Consider the following 18,850-nt stretch of genomic DNA (forward strand, 5'->3'; position numbering starts at 1 on the left):
TATTTTGCACATTCTTTCGTTCATACAACTCTTTTAATTTTTCCCACATCTTGTTAGCATCTATTTCAGTTTCAACATGTGGATACACACTAAGATCCAACCACTGCCTGATCAACGCCACTGCCTTTCTATTCATCTTCTTCCAGTCAGCGTCAGATTTATCTGCGGGTTTAGCAGTGTCACCCTCAATAGGATCATACAAATATTTACTGTATAACATGTCTTCCATGAGAGTCTTCCAAAGTGTATAATTAGAAGAGTTGAGTTTAATCATATTGGGACCTTTATTTTCCTCCTCCATTTAAATGCACAAATTAAATAACTGAGCTCTGATACCACTTTGTTGGGAAAAACCAGAGATAATTAGCGATAATTATCTCAATAATACAGAATATTTCCCCCCACATGTGCAGATAAATGGCCAAACAGAAAATACAATTCCAAGAGTAATAATAATTGGCAGAAAATTAAATATGAGACAAACGCAATTTTTTAACGTGGAAAACTTCCCTCAAATTGAGAGAATAAAAACCACGGGACCTAGTCCAGTAAAAACTTCCACTATAATACTTAATGGGTACACCAAGAGTCTTCCTAATAACAATAAGGAATATCAATCAACAATAACAACCCTATAACAACCTTATAACAACCTTATAACAACCTTATAACAACCTTCCACTAAAATGGGTATGCCAAAGTAACTCTCAGAGAAGATAAAACAACTCAAATTATATATTAAAATAACAAACTCAGTGGTAGGAATAACATACTAAATTTGTAGATCAAACCGAGCAAGTTTGCTACACACCTTACCACCACTGGAACCAAACCATTATTTTTCTTCTCTGGCAACCGTTCTTCTTCCGTTGTCTTTCTGTATTATATTCTTAGGGATTTCTAAATCCCTTTTTATTACCTTCAAGTGGGCCAAGCCCGTTAAAATCCTTTTTTTTTTCTTTTTCTTTTTATTTCAATAATAATAATAATAATACTAGTAAAATTAGTGGGTTCCACTTGGGGAGTGAGCCCACCCAACACACTCAGACCACCGTTGGCCACAATTTCGACCTCTATCGAACTCCTCTTGCAACTACCATTGGTCGTCGATCACCATTTGCCACTGTCAATAATCATTTTGACTACCACATTTGACTACTCCAATTCACTCTGACCTCTGCTAACTAAATATTTAATGAATTGATGTTGGTTCCTTGACTTTTCATACGCTCCAACTCCAATGCGAAAAAAATGGAGCACATTCAAAAACACTCTAATGCCAAAGTAAGGGAGGGTGATAACAAGACTTAGTGTTTCTAAGTTATGAAATGTGTGTGTTACCTAGGGAAGAACCTTCTAAATATACTAGTTTTGGGCCACAAATTACTATGTAACATAAGCCATATGATCGGTCTGCTCTTTCAAGTATTTTCTTAATTTGAGAGTCATTGTCATTCAATCACAATAAAGATAGTTTAAAGATTTCCTTGATGTGAACATAAACTATTACGAATGTAGCCGTTGCAACAAATTTTTAGGTGAAGACTAATGATGTCCCTTTGAGACTCAGATAGTTAGTTGCCTTAAGTTATTTTTATTGACATAGATTGGACCATTGAGTTGAGTCCAAGATTTAAAGTGAATTTAGGCCACATTTGCTAAGCTTGATTTGGACCTGTTTGCCTTATACCGATACATTATTTTTATGTGTATAATTAAATTTTTAGACTAAAAAATAAAAATTGAAAACTAACTATAATTAAAATTCAAAATTGAAATTAGTTTTTGATTTTTTAAAAATTTGAAAAGATATTAAACAGAAAACCACCCTAATAAATGGTTAGTGTCTAAGGTTGTGATTATTGTTAAACCTGTTTAACTTGGAAATAACTTTTCACGAGGGAGAATAGTTGACATTGTCATCACTATAAGCGATGATCTAAATTCTTTTAATCTTATCTTTATAATTGTTTTTTTAACTACTAATGTAAATTAGTAGTTTTATTAATAATATTGTTAATATTATTTTATTGAGGGTGATTATTAAACTCAATTGTATTAGACATGAAAAGGTTGATAATACATACATTTAACATTGAGAAAATTATACATAGCAATGAGGAAATTATACATACATTTAACAAAGTAATTAGGAATTTTGATCTCTAGTAGACACCCCAAATATATTCCGATCGATGATATGAGACTAATATTCGATGACAAGATATATAATTTTCCCCCAAATGAACAACTTTATGTATCAAAATCAAGTTTGTTCTAAAGGAGAATCTCGTTATCAACTCTCCCAACTTTTAGAGTTTGACATTTTTTTTAAAATGACATTTATTATTTGAGTTTAGATAACACTTCAAATTTTTTTTTTGATTTGATCATTTATTTAATTTTATTATAAAAATTCAAAAATATAAATAATGAAAATATAAATTTATTTAAAGATTTGAGTTATAAATTTGATAAAATTTGCATTATATTGAAGATGATAATTAATTTTATGAGTTTTATTTAAATTTTTTGAAGAATTTTTGTAAAAAAATGATAATATTGTTAACACTTTAAAACATAAAAGATCAAATTGTTTACTTAAAATTAAATAAATGACCAAATCAAGAAGAAAAAATAGATAAAGCAGTAAAGTGTTATCTGAAATTAAGTGACCGCATGAACAATTATATCTAAAAATTAAATATTTTTACTAGTATAACAGTTGTGACATACTGACAATTTAAAGATTATTGTTAGTGTATGTAAATTAAATCTTTATTATAATTGTTAGAAAATCTTGTTAATTCTTGTGTATCTTTAATTTAAATTTGTAATTACTATTTCATCTTTAGTTTATAATTGTAATCATTACTGATTTTTTTTTTAAAATTAATCCGGATATTATTTTTTATTTCCTTTCTTTTCTTGTTTATATAAATTTTATCCCTGACATTGTTTTTTGCATGATTTTAATTTTGATGAGTTACAGCAATAGGCTCTGTAACTTATATTTCAACACTTATTTTATTAGTTAAAATTTATTTGGATCATACTAAATTGTGTAGATTCCATTTAAATTTATTAAAACTCATATAAATTTTAATATATTGAAAAATATGTGTCAAAAAAATATGTTACAAATATTTTTTTTATTAAAAAAATAATATTTTGATTATAATTTATATTGCCCAGACAAGGCCTGATGATGGTTAAGAATAAGAGATTAACTAGGGAGCATTGGGCCATACGCAATAACAATGATGGATACCAAATGTTTAATTCTATCGGCTGCTGCATCATGCTTATTCTCATGCCTTTTCTAACTTGTGCTTAAAATTCCATTGACATTTACTTTTTAAACATTTTTATACTTGATTTTCTACTCTACACTATGTGGCCTTCAAACTATGTATACGTTGGTTGTGACAACGACTTCTTCTATGTATACCTGAGACCTGCATGGATGAAGGTTGTTTAAGGTGTTCGTTCTAAAATTCTAGTGTAAAATGCCTTTTTTGAAAACCTTGGTTTAGTTAATTTAATAAATAAATATTTCATAGTCTAACTTGACATGAAGTAGGGCAATAGACCTTCGAGTTCCAGTAATGATGCATGGTGTAACCTATCAATGTCACATTTCACCCTATTTAATGTGTTGTAGGTTAAAGACTAAAAGACAAAAACAAAAAATTAGGAATGTTGTGAGGACATGAAGTAAGAAAAAAATTAGAGTAAATTACGTGTTGAAATTATGAGATTTGGTTAATTTAGGATTTTAAATTTATAAAATATTAAATTATTTATCTAAATTGTTTAACTGTCTAAATGTTTCCTCTATTAAATAGTTATGTTAGAAATGTTGATATGTCACGTTAAAAGACACAACAACTTGTCCACGTTGATGAACGTCACATAAAACATTAAATATAAGTTTCATATTTGTTAAAATCTTAAATTTTGATGTGTATTTCTGGCGTTGAAACCTAAAACCAACTAACAATTACGTGGAGTACAGTATGTATAAAAATGTAACTTTTTAATGAGTATGAAACTTGTTTTTAAGACTTTGTATGAGGTGACATCAATATGGACAAATCACATTGGTGACCCATCAATATCTCTAACATAATTATTTGACGCACATAACATTTTGCCCAACATTAAACAAATTGAGAGAACAATTTGATATTTCATAAATTTAAAGTTTAAAATCAATCAACACATACAATTTTAAAATCTAAATTTGATTTGTGAACAAAATTATAACGAGAAATTTCAAATTATGCTATAATAATTTAACAAGTGCCCTACAAACACTTGTAGTAACACATAGTGTATATGTAAAATTTGACAATATTATGATAAAATCTCGATTATTTTGATTTTATAAGGATTAACATAAAATATTGTAGGAATTAAAAGTTGAAGAAATGTTTTTAGAATCCAATAAATTTTTTAAAAAAATTTGTAGGAGCTAATACATATTAAACTCTTTTTAATATTTGATCAAATGATAGTGAAATTATATACAAAAATACATTTAATAATGAGAAATTGATGTATAATATTAGTATATCAAGTATGAATAAATTATAAGTGTGTTTAACGACTTAATAGTTTAGTTCTTTTTCCGTCTTTTTTTTTCTTTTTATTTCATGTAACTGAAAAAAAAGAAAATAAAAAATCTCAAATTTAATAGATATTAAATGTCATATAAGTGAAAGAATCTTTAAATACATTGCTTTAAGAATTTTAATAAACATTCGGTGTTCAATTGATTTATGTAATTATTTTTTATTTAATATAATAATTTTCGGAACCCTCGTGACATGACCCAATATAAAGACTTATAATGTTATTCAATTCACACACGACGTTTTCTTGTTTTTATAAAAAAATATGAATTTCAAAACGCCGTGAAACATGTAAAGCCAAACTAGCTATATCTGTAACAAAAAAAAAAAAAAACTAGCTATGTCAAAGCATAAAAAGCTAGCTAGATTCAAGAGTCTATATATATATGATAATAATCCAATAAATAAACATACACAAATACATTAGAGTTTAATTAATGCCATGGAAGCTCCATTTTCCTTCTATGTTATTCCCTTCATTTTGTTGTTCCTATTGCATCGTCTAGCAAAATATTACAAGCCAAAAACAAGCCTTAACAAATTGCCCCCTGGTCCAAGAAAGTTACCTCTAATTGGTAACCTTCATCAATTAGCCATGTCAAAAAAACTTCCACATTATGCTCTAAAAGAACTTTCACATAAATATGGACCTCTCATGCACCTACAACTTGGTGAAATTTCCACAGTTATTGTATCATCTCCTAAGTTAGCTAAGGAAGTAATGAAAACCCATGATGTTGCTTTTGCCAATAGGCCAAAACTTCTTTCCCCTGAAATTATGGCCTATGGATCAAAAGATATTGTATTTTCACCATATGGTGATTATTGGAGACAAATGAGAAAAATATGTGTGCTAGAGCTTCTAAATGCTAAAAGGGTTCAATCATTTTCTTACATTAGAGAAGATGAGACAAATAAATTTATAAAATCGATTCAATCATCGATAGACACAACGATCAATCTGACTAGTAGAATTTTATCGATGGTGAGTTCGACTATTTCTAGAGCGGCGTTTGGTGATAAATCAAAGGACCAAGATGAATTTGTGGATTTGGTTAGAAAGGTAGTTGAATTGTCAGGTGGATTTGATGTGGATGATTTGTTTCCTTCCATGAAATTTTTACATGTAATAACTGGGATGAGACCAAAGTTGGAGAAAATTCACAAGAGGGCAGACACAATCATGGGAAACATTGTTAGACAACATGAAGAAAACAGAGGAAGACCAAAAGAAGACAACAATATTGATGTTCAAAACGAAGATCTTGTGGATGTTCTTTTGAGAGTGCAACAAAGTGGTAGTCTTGATGTCCAAATAACAACCAACAACATCAAAGCTGTGATTTGGGTTAGCAAAAAAAATTATTCATTTTTCTTAAGATAGTTAGTCAATCATATTTATTCTTGTTCATCTCATTTAAAAATTCATCTCATTACCTTATAAATTATAGCTCATTTCCTTTAATTGCATAAAAGAAAGAATATTAATTATGAAGAGCATGTTTGATATATTATCATTGAATAGTATGAAAAAAAAATCAATTTTACTTATATTTTGAAGGTGCAATTTCTGGTCAATTCTTATTGAATTTACTTCTTTTTCCTTTCTAATTTTACTAATATATAAAAATTTATATAATATTTTAGGATGTATTTGTTGCTGGAACTGATACAACAGCGACAATAATAGAGTGGACTATGTCAGAATTGATGAAAAATCCAAGTGTGAGGGAGAAAGCACAAGCTGAATTAAGAAAAGTATTAAGAGGAAAAGAAAAAATATCTGAAATTGATCTACATGAGCTTACTTACTTAAATTTAGTAATCAAAGAAACAATGAGGCTACACCCACCTTCTCCTCTGTTGGTCCCTAGAGAATGCAGTGAATCAACTATCATTGGTGGTTATGAAATACCAAAAAATACTAAAGTCATGATAAATGCATGGGCATTGGCAAGAGATCCTGAATATTGGAGTGATGCTGAGAGGTTCATTCCAGAGAGATTTGATGGTAGTTTTATTGATTTCAAAGGGAATAATTTTGAGTATATTCCTTTTGGAGCTGGAAGGAGAATGTGTCCTGGCATGTCATTTGGTTTAGCAAGTATTATGCTTCCTTTGGCTCTATTACTTTATCACTTCAATTGGGAACTCCCAAATCATATGAAACCTCATGATTTTGATATGATTGAACATTTTGGATTGGCAGTTGGAAGGAAAAATGAGTTGTCTTTGATTCCTACAAATTACGTTCTATGACTCCATCATACTAGATCATAATGCTTGTTGAAGTCAACTCTAGACTATACTCTTATGTAAAATTTTAACTTTTTCAAAAATAAAAGTTCAACCTTAGTTGTTTCATAAGAATATAAATAATTAATGTTGTAATATGTGGTCATTTGAATTTATCTTACATGTATTGTATATCAAGTAGATGTAGTAAAAATAAAACTTTGATTTTGTTATTTAGTTTAAATTTCAAGATTCTAGATACCGAAGTTTTAAATAAAAGTACACTTGTGTTTGTGTAATTTTCAAATGAAAATCGACATAGCAACAACAACTTAATTGTGAAAAAATTTATTTGCACAATTAAACATTTTTTTTTATTTTTTCAAGAGTTTTGCTATATAGTCCGAAAGAACTAACGTCTGATTAGTGAAGGAAGTTCAAATGATCAATACATTTGGTGAAAAATAATCAGACAAATGAATTGGATATTACATTATTTATAAAAAATCTTAAGACATGAATTAATTTTATGAGTTCTCTCACTTAAATTGTTTAACATTCAGTTTTCTTCTAACTCACGTTTCCTACCCAACAATTAGTTAAGATACATCGTGCAATTGCTTTTGTATTTTTTAAATTTGAGTAAATAAAAGTAAAAAATTATTTAAAGCAAAATTGGGAGGGTTTTTATTGTGAGAAAATGAGAGAAATAAATAGTAATCATTGATCAAATAATGAATGATTAATATTAAAACATCAAGTGTGACTTTTTTTATGAGATTATCTATTATTTATATCAATTTGACTTAATTGCAATTTTAGTCTCCCTATTTTAGCTGAATCGCGAATGTAGTCCCTCTATTTTGTTTCTCCTCAATTTTGGTCCCCAAACAGAATTTTGGTCCAAAATTTGATGAAATTTCATTTTTTAAAGCCGCACTACACCATTTTTGATCATATATTTCAGGTACCATTGTTGCAAATGAAATATTGAAGCATGATGTGACTTAAATAAAAGAAAAAAAATAAAATTTCATGAAATTTTGAACCAAAATTCTGCTTAAGAACCAAAACTGAGAAGAAACAAAATGGAGAGACTACTTTCGCGATTCAACTAAAATAAGAAGATCAAAACTGCAATTAAGCCTATCAATTTCAATTATGATGATAGATATATGATTGTTTGGTCCATATCGATATACTTCAAACTAAAACTAGGCATGGCCTTGGAAGGATAGAACTTAGAAATGAAATACGCAGTGTATTTGACAATCATGTTAATTAATCAAAGGTTTGTAATTTTGTATAATCTCTTGTGTCAGGATTATCTCACGCCTTCAATATTCCGACGAGAATAATCTATTTCTATTTTTTATGCAAACAAACAACTAGGCTTTGATTTGTGCGTTGAAATTCTTTTTCAATGTATTGCCACTTTGTTCTAATTAATTAATTTGATTTTATAGAATGCCATTGACACTTTGTTTTTAATCATTTTATTTTATTTTATTTTATTTTCTACTCTACACTGCGTGACCTTGAAACTACGGTAGTCCCTTGTCAACATTGAGCCCTGCGTGGATGGAAGTTGTGTGAAACAAAAGAGATGGAATGTGGCATTGTAGTGCACAGATGAAGCAACTTTGATTGTGGTCTCCCCTACCCTAATTAACAAAATGTTAAAGAATGAAAAATGTTTATCTATATAAAATAAAATCATATAGCGAATAATTAAACAATAAAAACATATAGATATAGATAAATGATTAATTACCATGTCGTACAAGTATATAACAAAATCAACAATAATTAAACAATCAAATGCTCATATTACCAAACTTTGGGATGATAAAAAATTCCAACAAAAATTTGATATCATAAACTTGTGAAAAAAATATTTCTTGTTTTGTACTTAAGTACTTGCATAAACCAAAATAAATTAAAAATTTTATCAACAATGTCAATGTCACACCAACAAAAAGATTGATATAAAAATAGGTAATAAATTTGAAATTATAATTTCTATTCAATCATAAATATCATCCAAGTAAAATGTCATCTCTAATTTTTTGATGTCAGAATTGACAAAGACAATTTTTTTTTACATCTATAACAATATTTGGTGCAACTTTGTCCTTATCATATAAGAATAAATAAATAAATAAAACAAGATTTGGCTATATCAATAACTTTGGTGATTGAGAAAAGACTTTCTTCTAATATGAAGTGAAATACAACGATAAATTTTATGAATAAAAAAGTAAAGAGAAAAAAGGATAAAAGAAGAAAAAACATAGGTTTATGATAATCTCTTTAATATAAATACCATAATTCTAATAATATTATGTTAAGAAACATGATATAACTCAACAAACAGAAAATTAATTAAAAAGAAAAATTAAATTATTTAAAATTGATGCAATGAATAAAAAGTTAATTTCATTGAACATATTTTATAACGATGAAATATTAAATTAGTGTATGTGGGGTATGGAACATCAATCATATATATAAATTCGAAACAGGCCACAAATCATTTCCTTTTGTCCAAAAGCCCAAATCACCTTATTTTACCGTCTAATTTCATACACAAACCAACGCAGCGTCAAATTTCCACGTCCATTATTCATTATCGAAGTTTCAGTGTGTTTTCGCATTCGAACATACCAAGTGTTCGATTATTTGCTTCACTCAATGAAGAACAAAACACTTCCTCGTTCTTGATCAATTTCCACCATAATTCCAAGCAGTGCTGAATGTCGATACATTTGACTCCCTTTTCTCGCAACTTCAACAGATTAACCTTCCAATTTCACCTTCAAATTCGATTCTTTACACGTCGTCGTGACCCTTTTCCTACAAAGATTTGTCACTACCTAAACCGTGCAAAGCTCATTGATTCAATTCGACTTACACTACGTTCCAACAATCCCGATTCAACTCTTCCCACTCTCATAAACCATCGTTTATTCGATTCTTATATTGTCACTCATGCACTTCGTTCTGCACCTTGTGCAGATTCTGCACTTTCCTTCATTCACACCCTTGAGAAAACAAAAAGTCATAATTTTTCACATACCCAGAATACCCTTCATGCTCTTGCTACTGTTCTTGCAAAATCTGGTCGATGTGCTGAGCTCAAATCCCTCATTGATGATATCAAAAGTAAAAGGTTTGGCAATGTTAGGATTAGCTTTATGAATCTAATGCAGTGGCATGCTGCAGCTAGGGATATTGATTCTGTTCTTAGGGTTTGGGATGAGTATAGAGTTGCAAGTAATCGTGTATGTAGTGAATCTTATAACATTGTTATGGCTCTTTATGTAGAAATGGGTAAGGATTTTGAAGCTGTTGGAGTTTTTCATAAGATGGTTGATGAAGGGTCACTTCCTAATTGTAGAAGCTTTAGTATAATAATTGAGCACCTTGTGAAATGTAGGAAGTTTTGGGAAGCTATTGAGGTATTTAATTCGTTGCCTTTGATGAGGATCAAACGTACTTTGAAACAGTACTTTGTTTTGATTGAAGGTTTGGTTGGTAGCAAACTGTTTGATGAAATTGGAGTTTTAGTTAATGAGATGCAAGTTGATGGAATATTACCTAGTCGGACTTTGAGTTTGTTGTTGCAGCGGGTGAAGGATGAAGGATTTCTTAAGGATATTGATGAATTGTTTAGCGACATTTGCCCGGACAAAAGAATCAAGAACGTAAGATATTCTATAGATAGCAATGATGAGGATGGGAATGAGAATGTAGATGAGGATGAGGATGAAAGTGAGAATGAAAATGAGGGTGAGATTCATGCTTCTCAATGTGATCATGTAGATGGGATCCACTTAAAACCGTGGCTGGATCCGCGGTCTTTGGCAAGTGCCTTACAGAATTGGAGTCCTGATGAGGTATCAGCACTAGAGGATGCCGACTTTGTGTGGACAACTAGGTTGGTATGCAAGATACTTAGAAGTTTCAATTCTCCAGATACTGCGTGGAATTTCTTCTGTTGGGTTGCTAATCGACCTGGATTTACTCATAATATATACACAGTGCAAAGAATCACGACCCTTCTTGCGCGCCATGGACGTACTGAATTAGTCGATAGTCTCATCTCCAAGATTAGAATAGAGGGAATGAGATTACCATTCAGTACCATCAGGTTAATCATTGACTTCTATGGGATTTCCAAAAATGCTGATGCTGCTCTCAAGGTTTTCAATGAAGACCGAATACTTTGCGGGTCTATATCAAAAGTTAACTTGATGCTTCTGTATTCCTCTCTTTTAAGAACATTAACCAAGTGTGGAAGGAATTCTGATGCCATGGATATGCTTGATGAGATGATTTTAAATGGTATTTGCCCAGATATCCAAACATTTTCAGGTCTAATGCAATATTTTTCACAACATGGAGACATTAAAACCGTGCAGAAACTCTTTTCAATGGTCCGACAGAGCGGTTTAGAGCTAGATGCTTATCTGTTTAAGGTACTAATCGAAGGTTATTGCAAGTCAAACAGAGCTGCACTGGCTTGGAGGCTGTTTGAAGACATGAAGAATTCGGGTTCGATGCCCGATTCTTCCACAAAAGAGTTGCTAGTGAAGAGCCTGTGGAAAGAAGGGAGGCGGAGAGAGGCTGCAGCAGTAGAAGAGAGCTGTGAAGAAGTGAATGTGGCCCTTCCACTTGCATTACCTGGTCATGTATGGACTGTCAGCTCTGCAGATCTCACAAGAGTTTATAACATTTATTCAAATTGTTTTGCTTCAAAAGGGGGCTAGAGTTATCCATTGTTCTATATTGATAGAGGCGTAATTCTCCATGCATGAAATCTCAGCACAAAGTATAACAAGTGAAAAACAATACCCAAATTCCTTAACCTGTGATGTTTTTTTGGGAGGATTTGAAAAATATTGTTAAAAGTTGCAGTAATTATTTCAGTTTTGAAAATGTATTATTGGCAGGACATGAGTTGATACTCAGGAATTAGCTCTTGCTTCATTGTATTCACTTGGTCAACTGCTAGAAATCATCTTGGTATAATATCAGAACGAAGGAACCTTTCAGTTTTTTGTATAAAAAAGGTATCCCTGCGCATTACTCTGGGAGCTGATTCCTTGAATTGGGTAGAACCACTTGAGTGACAAAGTTATTAATAAAGAGTTTTAATATTGTTGTATTCTCAAAGCTGAATTTGAACTTAAGACCATACAAGTGTTTTTGGCTTGTTTGTGGGTTAGATGAATATAAAGTACAAAAGGCTGCACTCAAGTAAGGAAGGGTAGGATAAGAACTAAGGACATCTTGTTCTTTTTAATTTAGGATAAGTTAGCTTATGTGGCAATGTAAACTTCGTTTCTAGGAGTTAGTCATGTACCAGAAACAGGGAACATATAATCACTTCGTATATTTTTTTGGCCTGCTTAACTACAGTAAACATTGCTTCAAATTTGAGTTGATTTGTTTATTAAATAATGGGGAGTTTGTTAAGGTGTTTTAATATACTGAAAGCTAAGTAGCTGGAAGTGTCAACATTTTAAGCTGTTCATTGCCTGCATATATTATAATAAGCATATAGATAATAATCTTGGCCTTTGTTAAACATTAAACCTTATCTAATGCCCCTTAAAAAACTGGTAAAGGCACCAAAGTAGATGGTGTTTAGGTACCGGCCAGCTAGCTGACATTGTGTATAGACACCAAATTGATTTACAATACAAAAATACCATCTTTATTATATTCTGCCCATGATTTCATGCTTAATTTGAATTTGTCCAAAGTGACTGAGATTGGGAAAGGAAAAATAATAGAACTGATGACACAGACAGAAGCATATTTTTAATATCAAACCAAAAGAAGAGATAAATATGATAATAACTCTTGAAAATATTCCAACCTTACAACTAGGGGTGGGGATACGGCCTAGTCTACGTTAGGTCCTACCATAGTTTTTTTAATCCGACAAGGTCAAGATTTCTAAAAAAATCTATTTAGTTAAAAATGTTTGGGTATAAAATGTATTTAAGGCCTATCAAACCGACTTATTTAAATAAATATAAATAATATTTTTTATTAGTATTACAACTATTATATTAAATTTTGATCTTTTTGTTAGATATTTAACTTTTAGTAATTTAAACATATTAATCTTCTTTAGTTTTTGACTTATTTAAATGTATTGTTATAAAATAAAATTGAAGTTGAATATCATATAAATTCAAATTCTTTAAAATGTCATGTTAAATATCAAAATAGAATTTAATTTCATTGACATATTAACTCGTTAATTTATTTAAAGATATGTCTGATTATTTATTCAAATATGTTAAAATAAATAGGTTTTAAGAATGCTAACACATACCAGACTTCCATCGAGGTCAGACTCAAGTATAAAAAGTAAGCCTACAACAGCTACTTAGGCATTGAATTTTTTGGATAGACCAGACGCAGGCCTTTCAAAACCTAACTCGACCTAGTATATGCTCACCCATACTTACATATAAAGTTAGAGGAAGATTACAAAATAAAACTAAAGATTAAGGAAAAACTGATAGTGTCAGTAATTGAACCTTCGAGCTCTTGCATATAACTTATTCAATGTCACTAGCCAAATTACTACTGAGATTTAAACATAAGTAATCTATTTTTTTATATGACAGGACTTTTTGATAGAGGAAGAAAATGATTGGTATGCGAAAAGATATTTTATTGACAACAAATGCTCCATATCACCAATGCTAAGTTCCTGCATTAAGAAACACTCTTCTCTCTTCCCCTCATAATAACTTCCATTTCTTCACAACTTTCACAAAATGTCTGTCTTCTTTCTTCCCTCTAGATCTCATGTTCTTTTTCTTGCACTCATGTTGTTTCTCACTAACATCTCAGCTCAATCACAACACCTCAGTGGAACAAACTTTTCATGCCCTGTGGATTCACCTCCTTCATGTGAAACTTATGTGACATACATTGCTCAGTCTCCAAATTTTTTAAGCCTAACAAACATATCTGATTTATTTGATATCAGTCCTTTATCCATCGCAAGAGCGAGTAACATAGACGACGAGGATAAAGAGCTGATACCAGGTCAAGTCTTATTAGTACCTGTAACTTGTGGCTGCACTAAACATCGCTCTTTCGCCAATAACACCTACACGATCAAGCTCGGCGACAGCTACATTCTAGTTTCAACCACTTCATATCAGAATCTCACCAATTATCTTGAAATGGAAGATTCCAACCCTGGTCTAAATCCTAATCTTATTCCACCATTCATCAAAGTTGTAGTCCCAATATTCTGCAGGTGCCCTTCAAAGACTCAGCTGAACAAAGGAATAAAGTATCTGATAACTTACGTGTGGCACGCTAACGACAATGTTTCAACTGTAAGTTCCAAATTTGGTGCATCACAAGTTGATATATTGACTGAAAACAATTACAATCAAAACTTTGCTTCTGCAGCCAACCTTCCAGTTTTGATTCCTGTGACAAGGTTACCTATTCTAGCTCAACCGTCTTCGAATGGAAGAAAGAGAAGCATTCAACTTCCTGTTATAATTGGTATTAGTATAGGAAGTGCTTTTTTCGTTACAGTTTTAACAGTATCACTTGTGTATTTATACTGTCTGAAAATGAAGAGATTGAATAGGACTGCTTCTTTATCTGAGACTGCAGATAAGTTACTTTCAGGAGTTTCGGGTTACGTAAGCAAGCCAACAATGTATGAAATGGATGTGATCATGGAAGCTACAATGAACCTGAGTGACCAATGTAAGATTGGTGAATCAGTTTATAAGGCTAATATAGATGGTAAAGTTTTAGCAGTGAAAAAAACTAAGAAAGATGCTTCTGAGGAGCTGAAAATTCTGCAGAAGGTAAATCATGGAAATCTGGTGAAACTAATGGGTGTGTCTTCGGACAACGAGGGTAACTGTTTTCTGGTTTATGAGTATGCTGAAAATGGTTCTCTTGATGAATGGTTGTTCTTGGAATCTTCGAAAACTTCGGATTCGACAGTCTCCCTTACATGGTCTCAGAGAATAGGCATAGCAGTGGATGTTGCAGTTGGTCTGCAATACATGCATGAACATACTTATCCAAGGATAATCCACAGAGACATCACAACAAGTAATATCCTTCTCGACGCGAACTTTAAGGCCAAGATAGCGAATTTTTCGATGGCTAGAACTTCAACCAACCCGATGATGCCGAAAATAGATGTTTTCGCTTTTGGGGTGGTTCTGATAGAGTTGCTAACCGGAAAAAAAGGCGTAACAACGAAAGAAAATGGTGAGGTTGTTATTATGTGGAAGGATTTTTGGATGATTTTTGATCTAGAAGGGAATAAAGAAGAGAGGCTAAGAAAATGGATGGATCCTAAGTTAGAAAACTTTTATCCTATAGATAATGCTCTTAGTTTGGCTTCTTTGGCAGTGAATTGCACTGCTGATAAATCATTGTCAAGACCAACTATTGAAGAAATTGTTCTTTGTCTTAACCTTCTCAATCAACCATCATCTGAACCAACATTAGAAAGATCTTTGACATTTGGGTTAGATGTTGAAGATACTCAAATTGTTACTTCTATAGCAGCTCGTTGATCAAGTGAAGATAATATTAATTCTGTTTTCTTTCATATTGAAGATGGTACTTTGTTTACATGATAACTATATTTTTATGCGTGGAAGTATATGGTTAGTTTAATTAAGGGGAGTGTTCTAAATTTCATTTGTTTTGTTTTTCTTCTATCTGTTATTCTTTAAAACATGAGTTTTGGCTAAGTGAATTGCAAGCTGCTATTGAACTCAGAATAAATTTGCATATTTCACTGTCTTTGTTAATCAGAGAATTGATAGTTTGTATCATATGATGAATCCTGTTACATGTGCAAACATATCCAAATGAAACAGACAAATACAAAAGTCCATATTTAGGAAGTAATGTAAAAACTTGACCTAAGTATATTGTACCACATTCACAGATTTGTTCTTTAATTGAAAGGCACTTCAGCTAGATCAAAGCGTTTATACACTATTCATATATTTAGATTTAATTAATATACACTGCAATTTAAATTATTTTATATTGTCAATCAATAATAATCATTGAATCGTTAAAAAGATTTGACTTTGCAAGTTGATGATATAGACAAATGCTAGAGCTATAATTCTTTTAAAATATATACATTGGCACCTATAAATCTTGCTACAAATCAGCTATGGTTTATTTTGTTCCCTACATATTTTGGGATGGTTGGATATTCATGTAACACTAAAGGCACTTAATAAAACATATACTATATAAAATTACAAAAGTCGTATTTGTTGTTTCAATAATTGATGAAGGTACCTACCTACCTAGCAAGTATCCTTGATGGTTGAGTTGACACAATCACGTCTATGTAGAGAAAAGAATCTTTTATGAGCATCAACAGTTCATTGCATAATGTCAAACCTGCTGCTAAAGGCCAAAATGATTGGAAATTTCAAACTTGGAAGTGATGAATCAATTATCATCCATTTTTATCAATAACACATCTTTTACCAAAAATATATTCTTCACTTACTCCTCATTATATGAAAATTTAATTCAACTACTAATGTATGTCTGATATAAATGTTCTTGACAATATCTTTCGAAAATATATTCACCAAACAAAATAATTAATAAAATTAATTTGTATATATGGCTTCCGTGAGAGAGTTAAGAGTGGTGTGTTAAGGACTTTAAAAAGATGAAAGAAGATGATCTATATCCGAGAAGGGCACACCTAAATTTTAAGAGTTATAGTTAATTAAGTCTAAGATTACTAGATCTAGTAGAGATAACAATGAGTACCATAATTTATGTCTTTGTTCTCAAAATAAAATAAAATAAAATTCATATTCATTCTTCCTCATTCCTCACACACTATAAAGACTAGCTTAACAAACACATCACATCAGTACTAGCATATAATTAAAGAAAACCAGAAATTAATAAACACATAATCATTGACTGATCTAAGTAATATCCCTTAACATAAAGAAGCCCTGCTAAAGCTTTGGCATCTTGGAACATTCACTGATATTTCCTAACTCAATGAAGAGTTCAATATTCTTGACAAAGTTGGAACAATCTCATTCATTGCAGGACGATCTACTGGATCCTTCTTCAAACAGTTATCAATAATTTCAATCACAAACATAGCAAGTTCAATTGGATAATTTCCTTCAAGTAAAGGATCCATAAACTCCTTCAACTTCTTATTACCATTTTCCTCACAAAGTATACCACTTAAAACATGTGACAAATTCATTTTACTATCTTCTGATAAAATTGTAGCAACCTCTTTTCCTGTGATGATTTCCAACATCAACACCCCAAATGCATACACATCAAGCTTTGTAGAAACAATACCATTTTCCAAATACTCTGGAGCCATGTAACCTCTTGTCCCAACAATATGTCTTGTAGGAACAAATTCTTCATGTTCCTCATCAAGTCTTTCCACACACTTTGCAAGCCTTAAATTTGCAACCTTTGCTTTGAAATCAGTGTCAAGAAGAATGTTACTACACTTTAGATCCTTATGAATATAAAGAAATGAATTGAAACTGTGAAGATAATCAACACCTGTTGCAACATCCAATGCAATCTTTATTCTTTGAATCCAACTCAAAAACTTTCCATCATCCATTTTGTTATTGAAAAAAATCCAATCACTTAATGCTCCATTTGAAGCATACTCATAAACAAGGTACCAATTTCCTTCATTGAAGCTAACACCCGAAAGGCGAATAACATTTGAATGATTAATTTTGTTAAGAATTTGTATCTCTTTTGAAACATCTTCTTCTATCTTCTTAATTGCAGCCAAATCGCCTTTTATAACGCCACGATAAACACACCCTTTAATCCAAAAACTTGGACTAAAATTATCAGTTGCAACTTTTAGTTCCTCAAAGCCATAAACATTGAATGATTGAGCTATACCATGTATAGTCTCTAACAATTTTTCATCTACTTTCTTCATTTTCTTCCCTTCTAGTTTCACTTTTGCCTCATAATTAGTACTCTCAGTCTCAGAAACAATCACAAATTCATTTTTCTTTTTACCTTGTTTGAAGAAAATAAAACCACATAGAACTAATGTTAAAGCTACCAGTCCTCCAACTACTCCAACAACAACATATACCCAAGTTTTGTTTGATTTTTTATCTGTTGAAGAAGAAGAAGAAGAAGAAGAAGAGGAAGGTGGAGATTGTTGAGTTGGCAAAAGTGTTTGAATTTGAGAACTTGAAGGCTTATCAAGAAGAGGAACAAGAAGTGTTGTAAAGGGATAGATTGTAGCTTGTGTTAAAGAAAGTGTATTAGCTTCAAGAGTGGTTCTAAAGTTAACACCAAATTTATCACTAATGAGTGAAACAGAATCACCCCAATTAACCAAATAACTTAAAAGATACTTAATATTTTTCTGTGTTTGATTCTTTGTAGGACAAGCACATCTAAGAGGAACAAGTAGTTTTCTACCAGGGTAAACATCACCAGGATTATGATTTTGATTCATCAAAGCTTGACAAGTTGAAAGTCCTTCAAAAGTGTTGTTAGCAACAAGAAAATAAGTGTCTGTGTTCTGAAAAACATAGGTTGTGTTTGCTTGATAATATTTGTGACTAGCACAAGAACAGTTGACAGGAACAATGACCATTTTGTTTGTTTCAAATGTTTCATTTAAAGAAACTGAGTTTATTTCAGCTAGTTGAGATGGGTTGGAACCTAAGAGAGAAGAGATTGTGGAAATTGAATTGTATATTGGTTGAGTTCTGAAGGTGAGGTATGCATGGCATGTGTGAGTTTCGCCATTACACTCATAGCCACGGATGGACTTAGAATCACCTTTTCTAGGACATGCTGTTGTGGCTAAACCTATGTAAGGTTGTTGTCCAACAATGATGGAGATTTTGGTGATAAACATTATAGTCAAAATGAAGATATAGGTGAAGGGA

At 31.2% G+C, this 18,850-nt stretch overlaps 4 protein-coding genes across 4 annotated transcripts; 3 read left to right on the plus strand and 1 right to left on the minus strand.

Annotated features, from left to right (window-relative positions):
• Positions 1-5,034: 5,034 nt before the first annotated feature.
• On the plus strand, positions 5,035-7,109 carry LOC101514098 (cytochrome P450 71D8-like). The gene is made up of 2 exons (XM_004511941.4): positions 5,035-5,985; positions 6,285-7,109. The coding sequence occupies exons 1-2, from the start codon at positions 5,080-5,082 to the stop codon at positions 6,894-6,896; spliced, it is 1,518 nt and encodes a 505-aa protein (XP_004511998.1). The 5' UTR covers positions 5,035-5,079; the 3' UTR covers positions 6,897-7,109.
• A 2,268-nt stretch (positions 7,110-9,377) lies between these two features.
• Positions 9,378-12,290, plus strand: LOC101514749 (pentatricopeptide repeat-containing protein At5g66631). Its single transcript, XM_012718971.3, has one exon. The coding sequence runs from the start codon at positions 9,629-9,631 to the stop codon at positions 11,642-11,644; it is 2,016 nt and encodes a 671-aa protein (XP_012574425.1). The 5' UTR covers positions 9,378-9,628; the 3' UTR covers positions 11,645-12,290.
• A 1,127-nt stretch (positions 12,291-13,417) lies between these two features.
• LOC101515074 (serine/threonine receptor-like kinase NFP) lies at positions 13,418-15,711 on the plus strand. The gene has a single exon (XM_012719006.3). The coding sequence runs from the start codon at positions 13,676-13,678 to the stop codon at positions 15,461-15,463; it is 1,788 nt and encodes a 595-aa protein (XP_012574460.1). The 5' UTR covers positions 13,418-13,675; the 3' UTR covers positions 15,464-15,711.
• A 986-nt stretch (positions 15,712-16,697) lies between these two features.
• Positions 16,698-18,844, minus strand: LOC101504984 (lysM domain receptor-like kinase 4). Its single transcript, XM_012718998.2, has one exon. It carries the CDS (start codon positions 18,817-18,819, stop codon positions 16,936-16,938), a length of 1,884 nt encoding a protein of 627 aa, XP_012574452.1. The 5' UTR covers positions 18,820-18,844; the 3' UTR covers positions 16,698-16,935.
• Between the last annotated feature and the right edge of the window lie 6 nt (positions 18,845-18,850).

Source organism: Cicer arietinum, chromosome 8 (genome assembly GCF_000331145.2).
Source record: "Cicer arietinum cultivar CDC Frontier isolate Library 1 chromosome 8, Cicar.CDCFrontier_v2.0, whole genome shotgun sequence".
NCBI classification, from domain to species: domain Eukaryota; kingdom Viridiplantae; phylum Streptophyta; class Magnoliopsida; order Fabales; family Fabaceae; genus Cicer; species Cicer arietinum.